Raw genomic sequence first — 23,676 nt, 5'->3', positions numbered from 1 at the left:
GAATACTTTTATGTACATGAGCTGTATCCTGTTTATCAGAGAATGTCTCTAATGGTTAATTAATGATGAATTGAATGCCCTAAATGCATGTAAGAGAGAGAGAGAGAGAGAGAGAGAGAGAGAGAGAGAGAGAGAGAGAGAGAGAGACTTTGTGTTAGGGTTGCAACAGGGTCGGGTTGGGTCGGGTTTTTCAAAACCCTAGCCCAACCCTGGATCCCATTATCTCGGCCCTGACCCGCCCTGACCCTAAGTCAGGGCCGAAGAACCTCAACCCATGGCCCGCCCTACAGGGCTCAGTGCTGGCCCTGGCCTGCCCTGATTGTCCCTGATTGGGCAGGGCCGGGCTGGACCGGCCCTAATTGACCCTAGTGCAAATACCTGTTAACTTGTTAAGAGTGCCAAAAATAAAGCAACCACTTATCATATAGAACAAAAATGATCAATAAACAGAGAAAGGGAACAAAATAAGACAATATGAATTCAACAACATGACGGGCAACAGAGACAATTAATAATAATAAGCTAAAGAAACATCAATCAAAGATAATAGAAAACATTAGCAAAAGAAACATGCATAGATGGTTCAATTCTATAATAGAAAACTTAGGGTCGGGTCGGGTCAGGGTACCTGAGGCATTAACCTAGAACCCAACCTGACCTGAGTCAGGGTCTAAAAAAATGAACCCTGACCCGCCCTCAGGGTTGGAAAATCCAGCCTTGACCTTGTTCGGGCTCAGGGCGGGTCAGGGCTGACAGGGCCAACCTTGCACCCCTAGTTTGTGTGGTGTGACCGTGTGACACAACCACTCGTATTTTTGAGTTTTTATATGGTGTAAGCCTGTTTAGTCCAGTATTTTTCAAAAAGTAGTGTACGGCCTACCCCATAGGATGATCCAAACCGTCCATTTGATAGGCCACAACGTAAATTGGTTGTGCCAAAAAAAAAAAAAAAACCTTTCGCATAGGATGATCCTAACCCTCCGATCTATAGAGGAACAAAATACTATAGAAACATCAATAGATCGGAGGGTTACGATCACCCTTTGGAAATAATTTTTTGGGCATAACCTATCTACCTTGTCGCCCATCAAATGGACGGTTTGGATCATCCTATAGGGTATCCAGTACGATACTTTTTGCAAAGAAACTGGACTATACGGGCTTACACCACATTAAATCTCTTTTTTGCCTAAAAAAATTTGAGTTAAAGACACGTATTTTTCGCATAAATTGTCTTCCCTCTCCCAGTCTCTCTCTCTCAGGTTCTTTTTTGGGTTCTCTGAAGTTTCCTTATTTCTAGGGTTTATAAACAGATGGATCCTCTGCAATCGTACAACAACCAGATTTCGAGAACAGTGATGGATCTTGATCCCGATGCTCTAGTTCACTGTGCGAGCAAATTGAGCCTACAAGATCTCTCCAACATGGCCATGACCTGCAAATTCTTCCGAAGAATCGCGTATTCTGATTCCATCTGGAGTAACAAGTTCAGGTGCCCTCTCAATGTTCCTTTTCTCTTTTGGACTAAGAGTATGATTTTTTGTGAACTTCCGAGGAATTTTTAAATTCGAGGTTGGATATATACATAGTCACACATATACACGGCATCGTTGCTTAATTTTTCTTAGTAAACATTGAATTTCATTTTTGGAAGATTAATCCCAATTCTCTATAGAGAACTTGGTTATGGTTCATTGAGTTAATCGTCTTTTTCTAGAACTTTATAGAATGGTTTCTTCTTGTTGAATAATGTATTAGGGTAGTTTAGACATTACTTGTATTAGTTAGAGGTATTGTAGTCATTGTACATTGTTTTCCTAGTTTGGGCCTATATATACTTGGGCCTATATATACGTCATATTCAGGAGGAGCACCCTAGCGGAGACTTCCCATCTTCTGTACTCCTCTTCTTCTTCCTCTCTCTCTAACCCTAGCTCATTTCTAACATGGTATCACTCCCATCTTCTCTACTCCTCTTCTTCTTCCTCTCTCTCTAACCCTAGCTCATTTCTAACATGGTATCAGAGCAAAGATCCTAGGGAAGGTGAAAAGAAGAAGAAGATTCACGCCATCTCATTCTTGCACGTTTATTTCTCTCCCTCTTTTTTTAGTTTGGGTTTCTCGGCAAACCCTTCTCTTCTGTAAGCCCAATGGTTCCCACCTTAGCATTCCCATCTTCTTTTGATGATTTCAATACACAAGTGATTTAAGGTCACTAATGTGTTTGTGTGTCTAAGTTGTAGATCTTAAATGTTCTAAGACAAGATTGCTTGGATTGAGGCCAAGAAACTCTCATTGGACCACATTCGGAAGGCCAAAGACATCGAAGATCCAAGACGAATGAAGACTTGAAGAATCGCATTGAAGATCAAAGTCATGTTAGAATGTATAAGATCCAATCCTAGGTTAGGTGTTTAGAGGCATAAATTAAGTTAATCTCACACACCCTAATCGTATAAGAGATTGTCTTTGTGGTGTTCCAACACTTTGGAACCCTCATAGCAATCCCAACTTGGTGTAGAGTTGGAAGCCCAAGAAACAGAATTGAAAATCTGCTGCTGATAGGCTTCTCAGAACTCCGAGACATTCCTCGGAGCTCCGAGATTTGGTCCAGTAGAAATTTTTCAATTTCTGTTTGTATTCCCGGAACTCCGAGAGAAATTCTCGGAACTCCGAGAACACTATAACGGTAAGAATTATAGCCGTTGGGAATTTTTGCAGGAATTACCACAATGCCCCCAAACGGTCATATTTGGTTTTTCCTATATATATGGGTATTCTAAACTTCCCAATGATCAATCCTAACACTCAAAAACTCTACTTGAACATCCTAAGAGCGAATCAAGCTTGTTTATGCCTCTCATCCTCTAAGATTAGGATTTGGATCATTAGGTTCAATTTGTACATTTTCTTCAAAGTTGTAAACCCTTGTGAGGGATTTTTTATTCTTTCTTTCTTTCTTATTCAAGAAATTGTATTTGGGCGAGTGTTAGGAGAAGCGTAGCCCACTCTCCGTGGTGAAGATTGCCACCAAGGTTAAAGGCAGTTGGAATTTGTAATCGGCACCGATCTTCGCCGAAGTTAAGAAGATCAAATAGTGAAGCCATCAACGGGTTTGGTTGGTGGAGTGGAGTAGGCCTCGCGTTGGAGGACCGAACCACTTTAAATCTCGGGTGCAATCTCTCTTAACTCTTACTCCTCTCTTTTATTGCACTTAGGATTTAACTCGTGTGCTTAATTTTCATTTTTGATCTCTTAATCTTCAAAATTGGGTTTGAGTTTTCAAAAGGTTAAAACTTGTTAGCAACTTAATTTTTTCCTCATCATAGTTGCCATTAGAGTAAGTACTCGGGACCACCCTTGGAATTTCATCTTCTTTTGTCAAAACCCTAAAATCTCTCAATTTCTCCCCCAAACTCATTTCTCCCAACTCTCTCTCTCTCCCTTTCTCGTGCAAGGTGAAGGCCTTCGGCCTCAACTTGAGGGGGAGTGTTGTCTTGTGTTATTTTTCTTGTATTTTTCTCGTGGTTCTCTTATTTTTTGTGATGATGTTATCTCTTTGTTTTCATTGCCATCTCTTTCTTTACATTGTCTTCTATGTATTGCTTTCTATGTTTTTTATGCATGGTTCTAAATTTCGGCCGAAATATTTCGGTTTCGGTACAAATCGAAACGAAATTCAGATGAGTTCATTTCTTTACAAGATTTTGCCGAAATTTCTGTGGAAATTTCATTTTTGGACATTTTTACAAAATTTCCACTGAAAATTTAAAAATGTACACCGAAATGTTATAATTTCTACCGAAATTTATGAAATTTTCACCGAAATAGCTGAAATTTCAACTGAAATTGCCAAAATTGACACCGAAATTTTAGACATTTCGGTTGAAATTAAAAAATAATCGAAATCATTATCATATTTTAACATGATTTCGGCCGAAATTTCTGGCCGAAACCGATACTGAAACCGAAATTTAATACCTTTCTTTTATGTAGTTCTTCAAGGTGCACACCAGGTGTTTGCCCAAATGTCTAAAAAAGGTGTAGTGCCTTGTTTGTCTTTGTTTCTTTGTCTTCTTCAAGGCGCACACCAAATGTTCGATGAAATGTCCGAGAGAGGTGTGGTGCCTTGTTTGTCTTCGCTTTTCGTTGCAAGTTAAAGGTATTCGACTTTCAACTTGAGGGGAGTATTGTCATGTTTTCCTTTGAGTTATTGCTTTCTCTTGATGTTGTCTTTTTCTTCGTATTGTCTTTTGGGGGAGTATTGTTATGTTGTTTTTTCTTGAGGGAGTGTTATCGTCTTCTCTTTATGATCTTCGTTCGTCCCCTTGGTAGTTGTTTTCGTCTTCCTTGTTGTCTTTTCTTGTCTTCTCCGGGCTTATGTAGTTTCGCTCGAAGGCGAGTGTTGTTGTGCTCCTTAATTAGTCTCTGTCTTCTCGGCTTTATGCCATATCCCGTCTTTTCCGGGCGGTGGTGTCCCCATCGTTGGTCGGCTCATTTTCAGGCGACGATGTCCATGCCGTCGACCTTGTTTCCAGGCGATGGCTTCCATATCCATCGTTGGCTGATTTATCTTTTTCCTCATTTTCTTTTTATCATCAGGCGACGATGTTCATGCCGTAGACCTTGTCACTGGACGATGGTTTCCTCATCGTTGATGTTGGGAAAGTTGCCTTATTTCCCACCCACACAATCTGTGTGTTGTGTGGGTGGGAAGGCAAGTAACCGGTTAGGAAGCAATAGCTTTTAGGTTTTCTTTAGAACCTATGGGATAACAAGTTTCTTGTGTGGAAAACGGCAAGAGGAGATTGGGAGTCTGTCGGCTGCCCTAAGGAGAGTGAGAAAAAGAGAGAGAAAGGGAGAAAGAGAAAGCAAGAAGTGGCATTTTCTTCTCAGGTTTTTCTCTTGGGTTCTTTTTCGGATTTATCTCTCAGGTTATCTCTTGTGTACGGTCTTGGGTTTGAGAAGCAAGGAAAGGGTTGCGGGTCTGTGGGTTTGTGATTGATCCATTGTAATCCTTGTATTTTGTTTTTCTCATAGTGGAAGATCGTGTTTCTCGCCCGTGGACGAAGGCTTGGCCGAACCACGTAAAATCTCGGTGTTCATCTTGTGGCTTGTTTGTTTATTTTACTTTTACGTTAAATTTGTGCACGATCGGATCGGATTGCCCAGCGGGTTTTCTCAACAGTTGGTTGGTTATCTTCTCTATCTCTTCTTCTTTCTAGGTGACAGTTTCCCCGTTGGCCTTGTCTCCGATGGTTTTCCCATTGGTGGTTATCTTCTATTGGCGTGGTGCTCCTTAGCTGACGTTCCTGCTTGTGGTGCTTCGCTGTTGCTCACGTGTGCACCTTTGGTGTGCCTTTTTGCTTGATGGATCGTTGCTATTACCTTGCAGAGTTGTACGGTTCGATCCTTCGTGGTTCTAGATTTATTTGCCAGGTTCTCATTCAGGGGGAGACCCGGTTGTGACTGCTCTCCCTGTAGTGCTACTTCAGGGGGAGCTGCTCATTTTTGGTGGCCGTTGATCTCGACGACCGTACTCATGGTGGCCGTTATCTTTTGTTATGCTTTCCTTATGTATTCACCACACCAGCTTGAGGAGTGTTATACCAAGCTAGATGTGTGTACGAGATTATGTACTTTTTGTTATTTTTAGTTGTTTCTTGTAGTTTTCTTTATACCTAGTTGGAGTTCCATAGATACACTTCAGCTTGAGAGGGAGTGTTGAATAATGTATTAGGGTAGTTTAGACATTACTTGTAGTAGTTAGGGGTATTGTAGTCATTGTACATTGTTGCCCTAGTTTAAGCCTATATATACATTATATTCATGGGGAGCTCCCTAGTGGAGACTTCCCATCTTCTCTATTCCTCTTCTTCTTCCTCTCTGTCTAACCCTAGCTCATTTCTAACATTTCTTGTATTTGAAAATCATTATAAATGATATGTGATGTGGACTTGCGTGATAACAGAACAGTGTTAGGTAAAGCCATTTGAAATTCATCTCTTTAATAACCCATACACTTTAGAGGAGCCTTATGGGAAGAATAATGATCGTGTTGATTCTTCTTTAATTGGATTCTATACAAATCGACCGATAAGAGTAACAACAACAACAACAACCAACTGTATGCAAGCCAGCCAATTCACAGTGCATGGATAAAACAGGATGACAGTATATCACTTATCCTAAAACTACCTATCTTAGCACTTCCCAGTCCTCCCCTCAAGCTAATGTGCATAGCATTGAGAGCTGGTCTTGATGTTCATATGATTTCTCCTTCATTGGTGTTTAATGAAGACCCTATTAGGAAAGGAACTGGTGGTACCCTTGATTTGATATGTGTAATATTCAACATGGACTTCAATGGCCCAAGCATACCTCTTTTATTGAAATGATGCTCCCTGTTCTCTGTATCCGAATCTCCCAGAATTGCGACCAGCCCCACGATCATGTCGTGCCCTACCACAGCCTGGACCACCACCACGACCACTACGATCATAACCAGCCTGCGCAGCGAGAGAAGAGCGCTCGACCTACGAGTCACTTGCTACCTCAACCCTCATAGAATGCTGGATATGGGAGCAAACCTCATCAAGTGAGGGAAGATATCCAAGGCCCACAATCTGCTGATGAATAGGAAGAAAGTCGGGCCCTAAGGCATCCAGACTGCACCACTCTGAAGTCCTCCTGGCGCTTGGCAAACACAGTGGCATCCATGGTGAAGGGCAGATACATATCATGCTGCTTACCTAATGTCACCAACTGAGAATAAAATTCGGAAATCGGTTTATCACCACGCTTCAGATTTAAGAATTCCAAACAGACATCACAGATCCTAGTCAGGTTGTTCACCCTGGAATTGAGAGTTTATGCATGTTTCCAAATATCTTTGGAAGATTGAAGATACATCATGGGGCCAGCAATTTTCGATTCCATGCTATTCCACAAAAGTGTCTTGATAAGAGCATTATCCTGTCTCTACTTGCCATACGATTTATCGTCAACATGGGGCATCCTGTTCAATATACTCAACTTCGCCCTGAGCTAGAAGGAATGTTTCCACCGCCATACTCCGTGGAGGATAATTAGAGCCGTCCAACTTTATGGACGTCATTGAACGGTAGGGATATGCATCAAAGAGGAACCAATAGATGCAGCCATGTACACACAATGCACAGAGAATGCGGGATATCAACCCACAGAGAAGTAGTAGAAGGCAGAACAACCAGCAGAACAACCAAAATGCCCTTCTAACACTCCCATTCAACATTCTTTTCATGGTACACTGGGTTTGCGGTTAAATTCATTGCACATTTGCTGTCTTTGAATATTTTGCACGTTGCTCCAGGACAAGCCCAATTCTCAGTATCAGCTAGGAGTTCCTTTCCTGACGCTTTAGGAAAATCCCTTGCTAGGAATTCCCTTAGCCAGACTATTGAAACTTGAAGTACTTGTGGATGCTAGAAGCTGAGGTTTCCTTTCAATAGATCACGGATGAAATTATCAATGCCACTGTGTTGTGCTTCTAGGCTTGTAAAGATCTTTGAGTGTCTAGTGCTGGCATATAGGATGGAAACTCCAGAGCTGCCTTTTGGGAGCAGCTTTCAGCAGCCAAGAAGAACTATCCCACCTATGATGTAGAGCTGAATGCATTGATACAAGTCCTTACACTGGAATCGAGACTACCTGGTCTGTCAGGAACTTTTATCGTATTTATAGCATGCCACATTACACTTCATCAACTCTGAACAGAGATAACAAGACACGCAAAAATCTCATTTATCCAAGAATATAATTTTTGATTTGACATGAAGTTGGCGCATAGAATAAGGTGGAAAGTGCCCTTAGCCGAAGGAACTTGTTGTTGGGAGTACGAGTTGTTGAATTTTTGGTGATGGAGGGCAAGGATTTTCGGTGATGAATGGCAGGTAAAGTTTACCCTAGCTTCTGTGGAGTGGTTAAGTGAAATCATAAAAGGGAGAGATCCCTAGGCAAATTACATTTGGCATAATTACTACTTATTTTGACCTACTTAGTTGTGTATATTGTAGGGGTCTTTCTGAAGATCATAAAAAAACTATATGGTGATTGTTCGAAAATACATCTAGTTTTTTTAATGGCGAATTAATATTAGAAAAAACTAGGAAAACGACAAAAACTCTAGATTGAGCAGATCCAAGAGACGAAAACCACAACAACTTAAAACAAAGCAAAAGGGAATAAACACACAAGGACCATTAGAAAAAAGAATGAACACACAAGGCTCTCAATAAGGAAGATGATCAGCCACTTCTCACCCAATCCTACTACGGGCCAAAGCATCCGCCTCATTGTTAGGAGACTGATAAACATGATGAAAGGAAGTCGCATCACCCTCAATCAAGACCAGCATCTCCGTGATCTCGTATGAGAACTGCCATAGAAAACCCTTCCGATCTTTAACCCATCTGATAACATTGAGAGAATATCCCTCTACTACTGAAGAGTCGAGAAGCGTATGGTCCACAAGATAAATACGGTGAAGGGGCGCTAGAATTTCTGCCTCATTGCAGTCAACTAAACCAATCGGGCCCGAGTAAGCCCCCTTACCCTCATAATTCACATCACAAAGAAGCCCACCGAAACTAGTAGGAACAGGATTTCCAAGGCTCGAATCTTCAAAATTAAGTTTTAGGAACCTTGGTACCAAAGGAGACCAATGAAACAAAGGTCTTTGAGGTAGATATGTTGCAATCTCTCTAATCTTGTTCCAAGAATGGCTGATGGATGACTCAGAAACTCTAAAGCTGGGATAAATGTTGCCCACTGAACAACAATGGAAAAGATCTGCTGTTGAACCTGACAGACATTCATGCGGGTGCCCTTGAAAATCCTGCGGTTCCTTTCCTTCGATATTACCTGCAAAAGTTGTAAAAAGAGAGAGGCTCCACAACTTTTGCCTTCGAGTCGGCTAAGGAGCAAAAAACCAGCCTTCGAAAGGATCGGCCATATGAGAGGGCATGATACAACTCATCCCGAATAGATCAAAGATGAAGGCCCGGATCACCCTCATGAAGCTACATTGGATGAACAAATGGTCGGCCGTCTCTTCCTCCAACCCGCACAAATTGCAAAGATAGTACATATCCCTGCATCTAATGTTCACATGATTAGTCATCAAGATTTTGTCTAGGCAATCAGTCCAACAAAAAAGCACAAACCCTAAATGGAGCCGTGCTCAACCAGGTGCGCCTAGCAGGCGATAGTGTTAGTCGTGGTTGATGTTGGATGAAAAAAGATCTTGCAGAAAACACCCCATCAAAGTTCCAAGTCCAAAGTCTTAGATCATTACCAATTTGACTAAAGATCTCAAAATCTGATCACGGCATCTTAGCTGCCACGAAGTCGATCTCATGGTCAAAGAAAGGCCTATAAAAACGGGCGATCCGAACGAGATCCTTTAATGATTTGTCTCCAACCTACAAAAGTTTTGTAGTGTTTTTTTTGAAAATCAAAAGTTTTGAAGTGTCCTTTTCTTTTGTTGCTATGTGTAGTACGGGCCAAGAGTCGCTTTTCTCATAATGGATGAAGGCTATTGATAATGAAATGACTGCTCCTATACAAATCACACGTGGGATCTATTTAAAATACTTTCAAGAAACGTGCCATTGTTTGTAGATGAGTTTAAATTGCTAAGCATCTTCCTGATGGAATTGTTGATAGATTGAAGACTCAGTTACTTGTTAAATGATATATTCCATAACGTGTTATGGAATGATGACACTACATACCAGAAAGTGCATTTGATCAATTGGAAGACAGTGTGCCAGCCTAAGGCCGGTGGAACTGGTGCTGATATTTGTTTTCCTTGCACATTTGGTTTTGTAATCGTTTTGTGTTGAAGTGGTGCAGATACTTCCTTATGGTTGGTTAACTGATGTGGAAACTCTTTAGCCAAGTCCTTCCCTAACCTCTTTGCTCTTGCTGTCAACCCTATAGCCTTGATCCTCAACAGGTTGCTCTATACTCTAAATTTAATTACGTAATATATACTGATTCAGTCTACAACTATTACACTTGTGATTTTGGTTTATGCATTTCAGTCGTTTCGGTTATGGTTTCAATGGGGATGAAAACGAAAACATTTCAGTCGTTTCATTTCGGTTTCGGTCGTCTAGTGAGTTTCCAATTACAATAGGACTGCACCAAGGATCAGCTCTAAGCCCTTATCTTTTTACGCTAGTTATGGATGAGCTTACGGAGGGTATCCAGGATGAGGTGCCGTGGTGTATGTTATTTGTAGATGATATAGTATTAATCGACGAAACCAAAGCAGGAGTTAATGCTAAATTAGAGTTATGGAGAACTACTTTCGAATCTAAAGGTTTTAGACCGAGTAGGACTAAGACAGAATATATGGAATGCAACTTTAGTAATGTAAGGAGGCGGCACGATGACGTAGTAAATATGAGTGGACAGGAGGTACCTAAGAGGGATATATTTCGATATCTTGGTTCAATTCTACATAAGGAAGGAGAGATTGAAGAGGATGTTAACCATAGAAGAAGAGCAGGTTGGTTCAAGTGGAAGCTTGCCTCAGGAGTTCTGTGCGACTGTAAAATCCCTACCAAGTTGAAGGGAAAGTTTTATAAGACAGCCGTGAGGCCAGCCATGATGTACGGCTCAGAATATTGGGCCACCAAAAAGCAGCATAAGATGAGTGTAGCGGAGATGCGAATGCTTAGATGGATGTGTGGCCACACAAGGTTAGATAGAATTAAAAATGAGGGGAAGATGAGAGAGCACCGCTTAAGATGGTTTGGACATATCCAACGTAGGCCTTTGGATGCTCTGGTGAGAAGAGGTGACTCGTGCCAAATTGAGGGAGTAAAAAGAGGTAGGGGTAGACCGAAAATAACGTGGGTAGAAACAGTGAGGAAGACTTGATAGCTAGGAACATAACAGAGAACATAACCTTGGATAGGATAGAATGGAAGAAAATGATCCACGTAGAAGAACCCGACTAGAACCAGGATTAGAGCCTGGTAGATCTCTTTTACCTTCTTCATGAATTTTTTTTCTAAAGGATTCATTTAGCCGACCCCAACTAGCTTGGGACAAAGGCTTTGTTGAGTTGAGTTGAGTTTATGAATGCTTTTACAATTGATCATTTAGACGCAGTTTAATGAATTTTTGATATACCTAAATGGTGCACCATGTAAAGGATTTAAAAAACGATGACCACTTTAGTGTAAGAAGTTTTTGATGCTTATTGGATATGATCCTTTTTTGATAGATTATCAGCTTTTGGGTATTATACCTTTATTGGAGAGAATCAGTTACTTGGAAGAGCAAGAAGTAGCGTGCTCTAGTGCAGAGCTATAGTATTGTGTGGTGACTCACACTACATGTTAGCTGATGTGGTTAAAGACCCATACGTAAGAAATGAGTTTTGAGATTAAAAAGCCGAGGAAGATGTTTTGTTATAATCATGCAACTACTTATATAAGAGATTCATAGGGTTTGTGGGGTTCTCACTTCATGCCTCACAAGCATGGTTTTAAATTTCGACCGAAATCCAAAATTTCGGATTTCGGTCAATACCGAAATCGAAATCTGTAATACCCGAAACCTTACTTTATTTTGACCGCAATTTCAAAATTTTGGTCGAAATTTTCTTTTTCCCGAAATCCCAGTCCAAATTTTTAGGAATTTCACCAAAAAATCCGGATTTTAATCATTATTTAATATTTTCCTGAAATTTCAGCTGAAGTTACCGAAATTTTGTACGGGATAAAATAATTGTATTTTTTATTTCGTTGGATTTCGGCCAAACCGAAATTTCAAAATTTCGGCCGAAATTTTGGTTTCGGTGAGGAGCGAAACGCATTCCGAAACCAAAATTTGAAACCATACTCACAAATTCCTTCCCTCCTTTTGTTCTTCCCTTCGTCTCCTCTTATACTTCTTTCTTCTCTGCACCAAATCCTTCGTCTTGGGTGGTCTCCTCCAAGATTTCTTCCTTGTTTTAACTTTAGCTACGGAGAATATGAAGAAGAGACAATCGCCCTTTCTTTGATTTGTGTATGTAGATTCTTTTACCGTGCTTCAAAACCCTATCCCTTGTAAGATTTAAAAATAGCAGAAGCTCGTAAAAATGAAAATGAGTGGAGAAAGTGGTCAAAATCTCATCATGATGCAATTGGTTGAAAACTCTATTTTAACATGATGCAACTTAGTGTGAAAGCACCACGATGCGCTTGGTGGCTCCTAATTGCAATAATAGCAATATTTCTAATAATATGGTTAGTCAGTGCTTGAAGATGATATATTCTCAGCCACCGCACATACTACACGGCTTAGCAAATCTGCAAAAAATTTCCAGACTGAATCTGAGACTTAAAATGAGTCCAAACACATCCAAGGATCCACTATTTTCAAAACAGTTTTTCAATACAACAATGGTCCTAGTATCAAGTTCTTAAAAAAGTTAAGAACATAGCACATGGGGTAGCCAAACAAATGTAAATAATTTGCTGCAACTCCCTCAAAACTCAATGCGAAGCTTTAATTGGAAGCTGTGGAGCATTCGCTTGGAAGTTGATTCCCCTTGGATTGAGAGACTTTAGGGTCATTCGCTTTGTGTATCTGGAGCATTCTTGCCCTCAGGAGGTGGGAGAGGAGAACTTTCAGAGGTGTATCTGGAGGCTTCCTGATTAGGAATTTTGTCAGATCAAGCTTGTCATGATGTAACTAAGAATTGTCCTTTTCGCTTTTATCTTTAGGTCAAGAGTATACTCTTGACTCATCATACTATGTAAATGCTAGTTGGGACCTCTGGTCCCAATGTAATTCTCATATTATAAATATATTGTCAAATTTCAAATTTCAAAAAAAAAAACATTGCATACATGCAAATCTAAGCAACTCGAAACCCAAACATAAAAATCAGTCTAGACTGAAAACACTAATGAGATGAACTTAAAAAAAAAAAAAAACTGTAAATATCTCCAGTCCAGTATCTATTGAAAGGAACACTTGATTCTAGGTTAGTAGTTGCTAGCTGACATCTACTGATGCCGCTGACATTATTTCCTCTCTTGGATTGTTATACCCCCTAAGCAGAGCAGTATTTTAGCAGAATGATATATGTCTTGTTCTGATACGAACTTGAAAGAAAAGAAGGAAAGCAAGAGAAATGGTAAGAGGACGATTGAAGAATATAAGGGGAAAATTTTAATACGCAGCCAAGTTAGTCTATCTCCTTTTCTTAAGTGGCACGATTTCTTCCTTTTCTTGGTTCAATCCTACATAAGGAAGGAGAGATTGAAGAGGATGTTAACCACATAATAAGAGCAGGTTGGTTGAAGTGGAAGCATGCTTCAGGGGTTCTGTGCGACAGTAAAATACCTACCAAGTTGAAGGGAAAGTCTTATAGACAGCTATGAGGCCAGCCATGTTGTACGGCTCAGAATGTTAGCCCACCAAGAAGCAGCATGTGCATAAAATGAGTGTAGCAGAGATGCGAATGCTTAGATGGATTTGCGGCCACACAAGGTTAGATTGAATTAAAAATGAAGACATCTGTATAAAGGTAGGGGTGGCATCAATTGAGGAGAAGATGAGAGAGCATCGCTTAAGATGGTTTGGGCACATCCAACGTAGGCCTTTGGATGCTCCAGTGAGAAGAAGTGACTCGTGCCAAGTTGATGCAGTAAAAAGAGGTAGGGGCAGACCAAAAACAACTTGGTTAGAAACAGTGAGGAAAGACTTGAGGGCTAGGAACATAACAGAGAACATGACCTTGGATGGGAGAGAATGGAAGAAAATGATTGATATGGACAAACCCAACTAGTGTCATGATTAGACTTAGTCAATTTGAGCCGGGTAGATCCTTTCACTTTCTTAATGAATTTTTTCTAAAGGATTCATTAGCCGACCCCAACTAGTTTGGAACAAAGGCTTAGTTGAGTTGAGTTGTAGATCCCCAAATCACAGCAGTATTTTAGTAGAGAGGAATATGTCTCTTGTTCTGATACGAACTTGAAAGAAAAGAAGGAATGCTAGAGAAATGGTAAGAGGATGATTGAAGAAGATATAAGGAGAAATGTTGAATAGGCAGTCAAGTTAGTCGACCTCCTATTCTTAAGAATCTTTATCAAGAAATAATTTACAATGACAAAAAATATACCTGTAAGGAGATAACAAGAGAAAAAAATAACAAGGTAGCTCTTGATTGATCTCTAACAACAATGTCAATGTAATGGTGGCAACAACTGTAGGTCGGGTAGTGCTGCAACTTTGCTTCCATTTTGGCACATTTGATCCTTTGCTTCTCTCTGTTTATTCTTTGCGTTTTCGTTTATGTTATTGCATGATATGGGTTTGAATTACATTAGTTTCACTTTATTAAGGAGAAGGTGACCGAAAGAGACTGTTAGCTTATATGCTAAATTATTGGATCAGCTTGCAAATATTTTGCCAAAGCACTTGGAAAATCTTCATTTGTTTATCGAAGCTAAGCATTATTGACATCTGTATTCCACCATGGGGGACTTTGAGAGTCTTGTCAATTTTGCTTAGGTGGGTGTTATTATCAATTTTGTTTTGGGGGGCATTACATTTTTGTTCCTTGGTGGAATATTTCAGTGTTCCACCTGTTCATTGTTCTTTCTGTGAAAGAAGGAACACAAATTTTAGAGATTGTAAACCTTGGAAAAGTGGAAAAACATAACATAGAAAGCGCAAGAAAAAGACAATCACTTGTTTACTTGCCCTACCCTTTATTAATACCATATTAACATCCATATGAAATCAACATAATCTAAGTACCATCCCCACAATCTACCCTGAAGAAACGTTTTTGAAATTGATACCCTCACACACACTCACCCCACCTCCACCCTGGCCCCAATTTGATTAGGAATGGTTTTCAACTAAATGCCCATCAGGACATCTAACTTTCTAAGCAAAATGGTCCAAATGCTGTAAAAATACAAAAAAGAACTAACCGGAATGACCTGAACATACCAAAACTAATGGCAGTTCATTTGATACATTTTTTGTTCCAAGTTCCTTGCAGGAATGGGATTTTTTGGAAATGTTGCCATATTTGGAACAAAATTGACAACTATTGTTTGTTGTCATAGGGATGCATGTTAATTCCCTTCTTTTCTAATATCTATTAATGTGTATGTAGATAAGGCTATTTCTATATATTTTGTGATGTACTTAATAAAGTGTTTTGAACAGAGAAATGATGAATTGCTTTTTGAACATGATTTTTCCCCAAGACTTTTTTGTTTTAAAGTAATATGAGTTATATCTATGGTGAATTATGGGCCATTTACATTTTGTCAGTTCATTTTTTTGATATATTTTGCATTATATGAGAACTTTCACGTATGACGTGTCACATCGATGTGAATAGTGACTCTTGAATATTGAAAATGAAACCTTTATTTGTAATTTTCGTCCATATAATAAGCACAAGGTTCTTTGGATTTTACTTTAAACCCATGAACTGTCTTCCTCTTCTCCCTAATTCTCTCTTCTTTCCTTTATTATTGAGTTGTTTATAGGGTCGATTAACATCAATTTTCATGTTAGGATGGTTGATGGTTGTTTATTAAAGTAGTTGGGGATATTCTTCTCATTTACTATTCTTGATGACTATCATAGATGTCATCCATTAACATATTTTATTTGGCCTCTTGCTTCTACATGGTGTTACTATGTACTCTTCGTATTACATGTAAATTTGTGATTGAGTTGATGTATTATTTCATCACTTGTTGCAAATTGTGATTAATTAATTAATGTCAAGTTAGGCCCTCAATGATATGGAAATATTTTAAATTTTACTTGGCCTCTTGCTTCTCCATGGTGTCACTATGTACTCTCCGTATTACATGTAATTTTGTGATTGAGTTGATGTATTATTTCAACACTTGTTGCAAATTGCGATTAATTAATTTATGTCATGTTAGGCCCTCCATGATATGAAAATCAAATCTACTTAGCCATATTGGGATCCCATTTACTATTGCTTGAAGATGTATGGGGATTATAATTGATAACAAATGCTCAAACATGTAGCTTTTATTTGGGGGTTAATGATTATTTAGTTTCTCGAATCTACATCATATTCTTATGTATTTCCAATGAATTCTACAGAGAGAATTGGCCACAGCAATGTACATCTTCTAGTTTTTCACAAATCTCAGAAGTTAGGGAAGCCTATTTGGCTAGGCGTACTGCGTTGCAGCAGTTTAAATTTGTTGATCCTTTGAATGTGCAGTTGTATCATTCTCCGGTTTCTTACACACATTTATTGCTGGATAAAGATAGTATCATTCTTGCCCAGGTATACACTATTCTATTCCTTGAGAAGGTGGTTTCACTTTAATCAAATTTTTTTTTTCATTTGATAACAATAGTGGAAATGCTTGCAGGAATCAATTCTTTGGTTTTGAATTAATTTTTTTATAAACGTGTTGCATGGAGTGATCATAGGTTCAAGGAAAAAATTCTTTATAAATTACTAAGTTTACTGATGAATGTGTGGAAATGTAGAATGGAACATTGAAGTGCATGTTAAATATTGAAATCTTAAAATGTCTTGAGCACATTCGTAGGAGCTAGTTCCTTTCATTTTTTCTTTTGAATGTTAGAAGGGTGGTTATAGTTTTCAAATGTGTGGTGTTGTTCACATTTGAAAAGCTATTCGAATCAATTCTAGACTTGCCCAAGATGACTCTTTTTTATCGGGGCTGGATTCTCCTCCGAGTCTTTAGTGTTTCCCTACATAGCCAATCAAAACACTTTTGGCTTGCCCAATTTAGTAAGAATTTGACTGTGTCAATCATTGACTCGTCCGAGTCGAATCCTTTTTACCATGACCGAGTTATTGTCCATGTGCAAGTTTTAAATACCAGTGCTGTTAATTATGGTGCAAAGAAGAAGAGAGAGGGCCACACTCAAAGGAGGACCCCAAGCTTGGGGTGGTGCTGTCAAAGTAGTGATAACCACCGTCAAAGTAGTGATAGCATTCCGGTTCTGTTCCAGATCGATAGCGAGGGTGGTGCAATTCTTCTCCATCTCGCCACAATGTCTCTATTTTCCCTCTCTCCCAACCAATCGATCTTTAAAATGAGGTGGGTTAGGAATGAAGGAAAAAAAGGTTCTATAGGCATCATCTAAAAATATGCATATGATGCCAAATAATGTTTTCATAATGCAATTTCCAAAATCTTGCTAAAGAAACAACCTTAGGATTTCCGTCATGGTGGATGTGAGAAACAATGTAGTTAGAAAGAGCTGTGGAGATAACCACCATTTCTCCAAACAAATTAGTGAACACCAAGGAGGTTGGAAACTTTTATTAGCTAATTGATGACAATATTTGAATCAACTTCGGTACATACTTGTAAGATCATTTCTTTTGCATCCTCTGTGTTAGAGGGTATTTTGGTCTTTGTTCATGTAACCCTATTTGCACATGTATATATATGCCATAATACATGGGAGCTCTCCTAAGGAGACTCTCTTCTTCTCCCTTCTCTTCATCTTGTATACTATGTTAGGTTCAACATGGCATCAGAGCTGATCTTGGGTTGAAGGAGGAACACAAGGAAGGACAATAAAAAAAAAGAAAAAAGAGAGGGAGGCATCATCTTCTCCTTCTCCTTCTCCACCCTCCTTGTTGCCGTAAAACACTACCCTAACTTCTTCTTTTCCCACCTCCCTTCCATTAAATCCCTCACCTACCCTCACTCCCGTAACCCCATCCCATCCTGCCCATTAAACCCTATTCTATTAAACCCCTCACTCCTTTAAACCCAAGCCATCTTGCCCATTAAACCCCTCACCTACCTTCACTCATATAACCCCATCCCATCCCTCAACCCTATTACCGACTTAGCGTAACCCTTTAATAGAAACCCTATTCTGGAAACCCCAAACCCTATTACGAAAACCCATTTCCAGATTCGCAACCCCCCTCCTAAATTCCAGATTCTCACCACTAAATTCCAGCTTCGCACCCCCACTAAATTCTAGCTTCGCCCCCCACTAAATTCTCGCACCCCCTACATTCTCGATTCGCACCCCCTACATGTTCACTAAACCTATGAGTAGAGTAAGGTTGAGTGATTTGTGTACCAAGCTGAGAATGCATGATATATACACTCCAAGTTGAAGAGGAGTGTTAAGAATAATTATGCAATTACATTCCCTCATAAGGGTATTCTTGTCATTCTTGTAACCCTGCTTGGCTTACGCGCGCGTGCACACACACACACATGTGTGTGTGTGTGTGTGTGTGTGTGTGTGTGTCTATATATATATATATATATATAGAGAGAGAGAGAGAGAGGAAAATGATTGTGAGCTTGAAGCTCATATAGCTTATATGAGCTTGAGGGCCCAAACACATGGGTCCCACATTTTTTGTGGTGATCCAAACCATACATTTGCAAGGCCCCATCATTGATAGGGTGTGTACCAAAAATCAACTCCATTGGATCATCCTAACCCCTCCAAAAGCGGAGGGCAAAAATGGGCAGATTTGTGGCAAACGGTGTTTGTCCATTTTGCCCTCCACTTTTGGATGGGTTAGGATGATCCTATGGAGCTGATTTTTTGTACACATCCTATCTATGTAAGGGCCTTTCAAATGAATGCTTTGGATCATCCTAACAATGTGGGCCCACATGTGTTTGGGCCCTCAAGCTCATATAAGCTATATGAGCTTCAAGCTCACAATCCTTTTCCTCACATATATATATATATATATATATATATATATATATATATATATATATATATATATTCGTGTGGGAGAGAGGGAACAACTTTATCATCTCTTCTCTTCTCTCCTAGGAAGCACGGGTACTCTCCCAGGTCTCCTGTACCTGTACCCGACACGTATTGGGTACGGGTACATTCGGGTACGCCTTGGGTACGTCCTGGGTACGTACCCATATTTAGGAATAAAAAAAAGCCCAATTTTGGTTGTCGGGTAAAAATTTTAACTTTTGTAACTTCCAAACGGTGGGGTATTTTTCAAATTTAAGTAAATGTCCATTTACTTAATATTACATGTAAATAACGGAATACCCCCCATTTGAATTTATTAAAAATAGCTTCAAGACCCAATTCTACAAGGAAAAAAAGTCTACTCATGTTCTAGTACAAAATTCGAAGAAAAAGGGTCGGGTAAAAATTTTAACTTTTGTAACTTCCAAACGGTGGGGTATTTTTCAAATTTTAAAAATTCATAAAATCTATCATGTCCAAACATTATTAAATCCCAAAAGTCCGGTATAAAAAATCTCATAATTTGGTCTCAAAAAATTATTCATCTTGTCAGGCATTGGTCAACACACTGGCGATAGACTTTTTTTTCTAATGAATGATGTATTGATGCCTCATGTTATGAAATATGGAACTTAATCACTTATGAAATGAAGAGTAATACTGGAATTTTCCATTTTGGTGATGTTATTGTTATTTGATTGCCGTCCAATTATTTTTTTATTTTTTATAAATATATAATAAAATATTAAAATATATTATTATATTCGGTGTACTTGAACGTACCCGCACCTGGTTTTTTTTTTTTTTTTTTTGGAAAATCACGTACCCGCACCCCGTACCCGTACCCATGCTTCATAGCTTCTCTCTCCTCCTCTCTTTCTCTGTCTCTCCAATCGCCACTTCATGGACTTGATTCATCGAACAGATCCAGCATACCCGAATATGATTCCCAACTGAGAACCACTGTAAGGCAGACCAAAACTATAGAGTGGGCCCATAGACCAATATGACCCCTCAGGTCTAAGGTTACTAAGGGTTTTGTCTGAGTAGAATAACCTTTTCCTTATTCCTTGTCCGCAGGTTATTCTAGAATATGGTGATCCCGTTCAGTGTGTAAACTATTTACCACACCCATGTTGCTTGCTTAGGGTTTACTAACCCAGTGACCAAGATAAGCCACCCCAATGTGTGTATGGAGGCTAGTCCTGGTACCAGTTGTGTAGTTAGGCCTACAAAGAACTGGAATGTCATATCTCCCTGGCCCTTAGGATTTGTGAATCTGGGCATTAAATTCCTACTTTGCTACCTAGGGAAAGACATGTGTTCGATATAAAAAAGCACATAACACATTGCTATAATTCACCTAATATATGTCATGAAATTAATAAATGAAGGTTTATTAAACAAACATTGGCTTTTAGGGCATATACTCTAGCAATAAAACACAGGTACATAGCTATCTTTGGTAATTGGATTCCGTTTTAATTATAGAACCGCTGGGTTTACAGTATGGAGGGATATTATGAAGTTAAAGGGTACTCATTTTGAGAGGAGTGTGTTTTAGAGCCTAAATGGGACAAAATTCTTCTTTGGATAGATCCTTGGTACAATGTTAGACCTTTGATGGAGATTTTTCCTGATCTTTTTGCAGTGCCATCTAACAAAGATGTAAACATTAAAGATTCCTTTAGTCCCATTAATGGGAGGATAATTTGGAAAGTAGAATTTCACAGGAGTTTTTTTGATTGATTGTGAGATTGACATGCTTGCCCTATGTTAGGAAATTCTGGAATAAACCTTCATCAAGAGAACTGGAGAGGATAAGAGATTCTGGATCTGGGCTTCAAATGGGGTATTTTCTGTTCGATCTTTCTACAAGTTTCTCTTTCCCTCCTACCAACCTTTCCCGCCAATAAGATATGGATGATTCTTGCTCCTCTTAGAGTGCGTGTTGTGCAGATATCTTGTACTCTGGCATGTACTCTGGCAGTGATTGTTTACCCTGACAGACTAGTATGCGCGTGCCGCACATCTGCTGAACCAAATATTACAGAATTTACAGTTATGGGTTTTGAGGTTTTGTGAGTTTTCTGGCTGAGAGGAAAGGAGAGTTTTGTAACCCTAAACCGAAATAGTGAAACTCTTTTCCCGCGGATGTAGGCATACTGCTGAACCATGTAAATCTTGTGTTGGGAAAGTTGTCTTGTTTCCCACATACACAATTGTGGTGGTAAGGCAAAATCGGAAAGTGGAGTTTTTAGGTTTATTGGAAAACCTAGGTATGAAAGCCCTTAAATACCCGTGAACAGTGTGGCGGCTGGGGTTTTGAGGCATGAGAGAGAGAGAGAGAGAGAGAGAGAGAGAGAGAGAGAGAGAGAGAGAGAGAGAGAGAGAGAGAGAGAGAGAGAGAGAGGTCTTCTTATTAGGTTCCTTCTTGGGTTTTTCTCGAGGTTCTCATGTACGGTCTTGTTGGAGAAGATAAGGAAAGGGTTGCAGTTTACGGGTTCGCAGGTTAGTCCCATTGTAATCCTTGTATTTTGTTTTCTCATAGTGGAATATCATGTTCTTGCCCGTGGATGTAGTTTCTTGGCCGAACCATGTAAAATCTCGATGTGCATCTTGTGGTTCGCTTCTTGTTTTACTTTTCCGTTTACTTGTGCACGATCGGATTGGATTTGCCCAACTGATTTTCTCATCATTGTGTTTCTTGCATCTGTTCTTGATATTTGCTGCACATCGTGGTTTGTTCCTATTTTGAGAGATTGGAGTTCTCTCAGTTTTCTGCAGTGCGATTTTGGGTAGACAAAGGTCTTAGATGAGATTTTGATCGTGGAGCATCTTCGTAGCCGTAAGATCATTCTTATCGATCATTGGTCATTGCATCTTGTGCCTCATGGTGGGGGAATCGGTAGACCACATCTTGCATTGTAGAGTGGTTTGCAGTGATTTGAGCGAGCATTTTAAGTCATTTTGTTGTTTCTTGGGCGTTCCCTAACCAATTGGCCGTGCTATTTTAAGCCTGAAAACCTCTCCCCGTGGCCTGAAAGGAGGACTTTTTGGAGCCTGACCTTCTAGCCACTATCTAGAAGATTTGGAAGGAAATAAATTGACACATATTCAAGGGAAGAACCAGAGGCTCCCACTTTATCTTCTAACAGGTGCTATCAGTAGTTTTTCAATGGGACTTGATCCTTGCTTTAAGTAGGAATTTCGAAAACAACTTCAAGGCATTGCTGGACAAAGATTTGCTTTTGTAGGGAGAGGAGTCCAACTCCCCTTCTATGTGTTGGTCTTCTCCTCCATTAGATCTTTAAAGTTGAATTTCGAAAGATCCAGTATGGGAAATCCAGGCCCAGTAGGCGTGGGAGGTCTCCTCAGACATGAATTTGGCCTTATGGTTTGGGCTTTTTCTTGTCCTGTTGGTATAAACGACTCAAATGAAGAGGAAGTGCTTGCTATTTTTCACTGGCTTCGACAGGTTGATGGTCAAGAAGTACCTGGTTGGTGAAAACACCATCTACCTATGTTTGGAAGGTTTTATTCATATTTATTTGTGGTTTCTTATATCTGGGTTCAGTCAGAAACAAGTGTTACGAAGAGCATGAAGAGTCAATGTGCGTGTGTTTTTTTATTTATTCCTGTCTTATTCTCGTCCCTTGCATGCAATGCTTTTTCCATTTCTTTTTGCTTTCTTTGTGAGACAACATTATTAAAAAAACATGCATGTCTATTTCTGTTTTATGGTTGTATCTGTTTACCTTGGGGCTTCTGTGCTGTTAGTTTTATTGGAGTGGTTTATCATACTGTTAATTTTATCTACAATGCTGGATACCATCATCTGCATTTGGAGGCATTTTGATCTCAATAGTTCTTTGATTTTAAATTACCAGGGATCAATTGTACAAATATTTAAGATTGACTCTGTTTTCTCTGGAGGGCCTTTTCAATTACTTGAGGATCACAATGCAAGGATAACTTGTATGAGGTGAGGTTTCCACACGAGTTGTCCCAATACCATCATAAAACATGACCACATTTGATCAATCATGAATTGTGTGCTGCTCTTGTTATTCATTAGAGTTCTACATAGAATCTAAAGGTTCTGATATCACCTTCTAATAGCATTGCATTTTTTCAACTTACCAAGGCCTTTGTGTGTTTCCATATCTTAAGCATATGGCATATTATATTATGGCCATTGATTTCTTGTGCATTGCAGCTTTGTTTTCTAATATCTCATGGGAAAGACGCATAATTAGATGTTTTAATGGGCATCATCAACTAGATGCATTGAAGGATTATGTTTATGAAATTAATGCTATAGACTTTTTAGTCACAAGTGTTGAAAAGAATTTTACAGGCATGATCTCCTATGTCATAATTTTCCTAAAATCTTCCAAAATCAGCATCCATAGTGTAAACACGGGAATGCCTTACATTAAACTTATTCTATAGGCTGAGACTAAATGTATTATGTTGGACAATAGAACTGCAGAATAACCCTGTATTGATGTAAAGTCATGAATCACTCATAAAGGACAAAGGGAATGTATAATAATAACAAGATAAAAAACTCGATTTTGGTTCCTTAGGTTCTCCTCAAGTTAGTCTATGACGTCACAAGCTCCTAACTTGATTGAAACCATGGTTTTAAATTTCCTCGAAAATTCCCCGAAATGATCAAAATGTTTCCATTTTCATCCCCATCAAAACGAAATCTACGTGATTCCCTTTCACGTCATTATTTCCCCGAAATTTGACCGAAATTCCCAAAATTTGACCGAAATTCTCGAAATTCGACTGAAATGTTCAGAATGACAAAAAAATGAAAAGATGTTATTATTTGCATTTCATTCCATTTCATTAATGTAGAGA

The 23,676-nt window shown here is 39.3% G+C and overlaps 1 protein-coding gene across 1 annotated transcript in view; it reads left to right on the top strand.

The window, feature by feature from the left end:
- Positions 1-1,215: 1,215 nt before the first annotated feature.
- The window catches only part of LOC143875999 (uncharacterized), a 76,790-nt gene continuing 54,329 nt past the window's right edge, over positions 1,216-23,676 (top strand). The window contains exons 1-3 of the mRNA XM_077377595.1: positions 1,216-1,492; positions 16,159-16,348; positions 22,692-22,786. Of these exons, the coding sequence (XP_077233710.1) occupies positions 1,314-1,492; positions 16,159-16,348; positions 22,692-22,786 (464 nt within the window). The 5' untranslated portion in view covers positions 1,216-1,313. The remainder of the gene's footprint in view (positions 1,493-16,158; positions 16,349-22,691; positions 22,787-23,676) is intronic.

This window comes from Tasmannia lanceolata, unplaced genomic scaffold, assembly GCF_043159265.1.
Source record: "Tasmannia lanceolata isolate RefF3 unplaced genomic scaffold, GAP_Taslan_0.1 ptg000004l, whole genome shotgun sequence".
NCBI lineage: Eukaryota > Viridiplantae > Streptophyta > Magnoliopsida > Canellales > Winteraceae > Tasmannia > Tasmannia lanceolata.
Note: the sequence above shows the minus strand (reverse complement) of the source record. Positions and strands in the feature narration are given on the sequence as shown.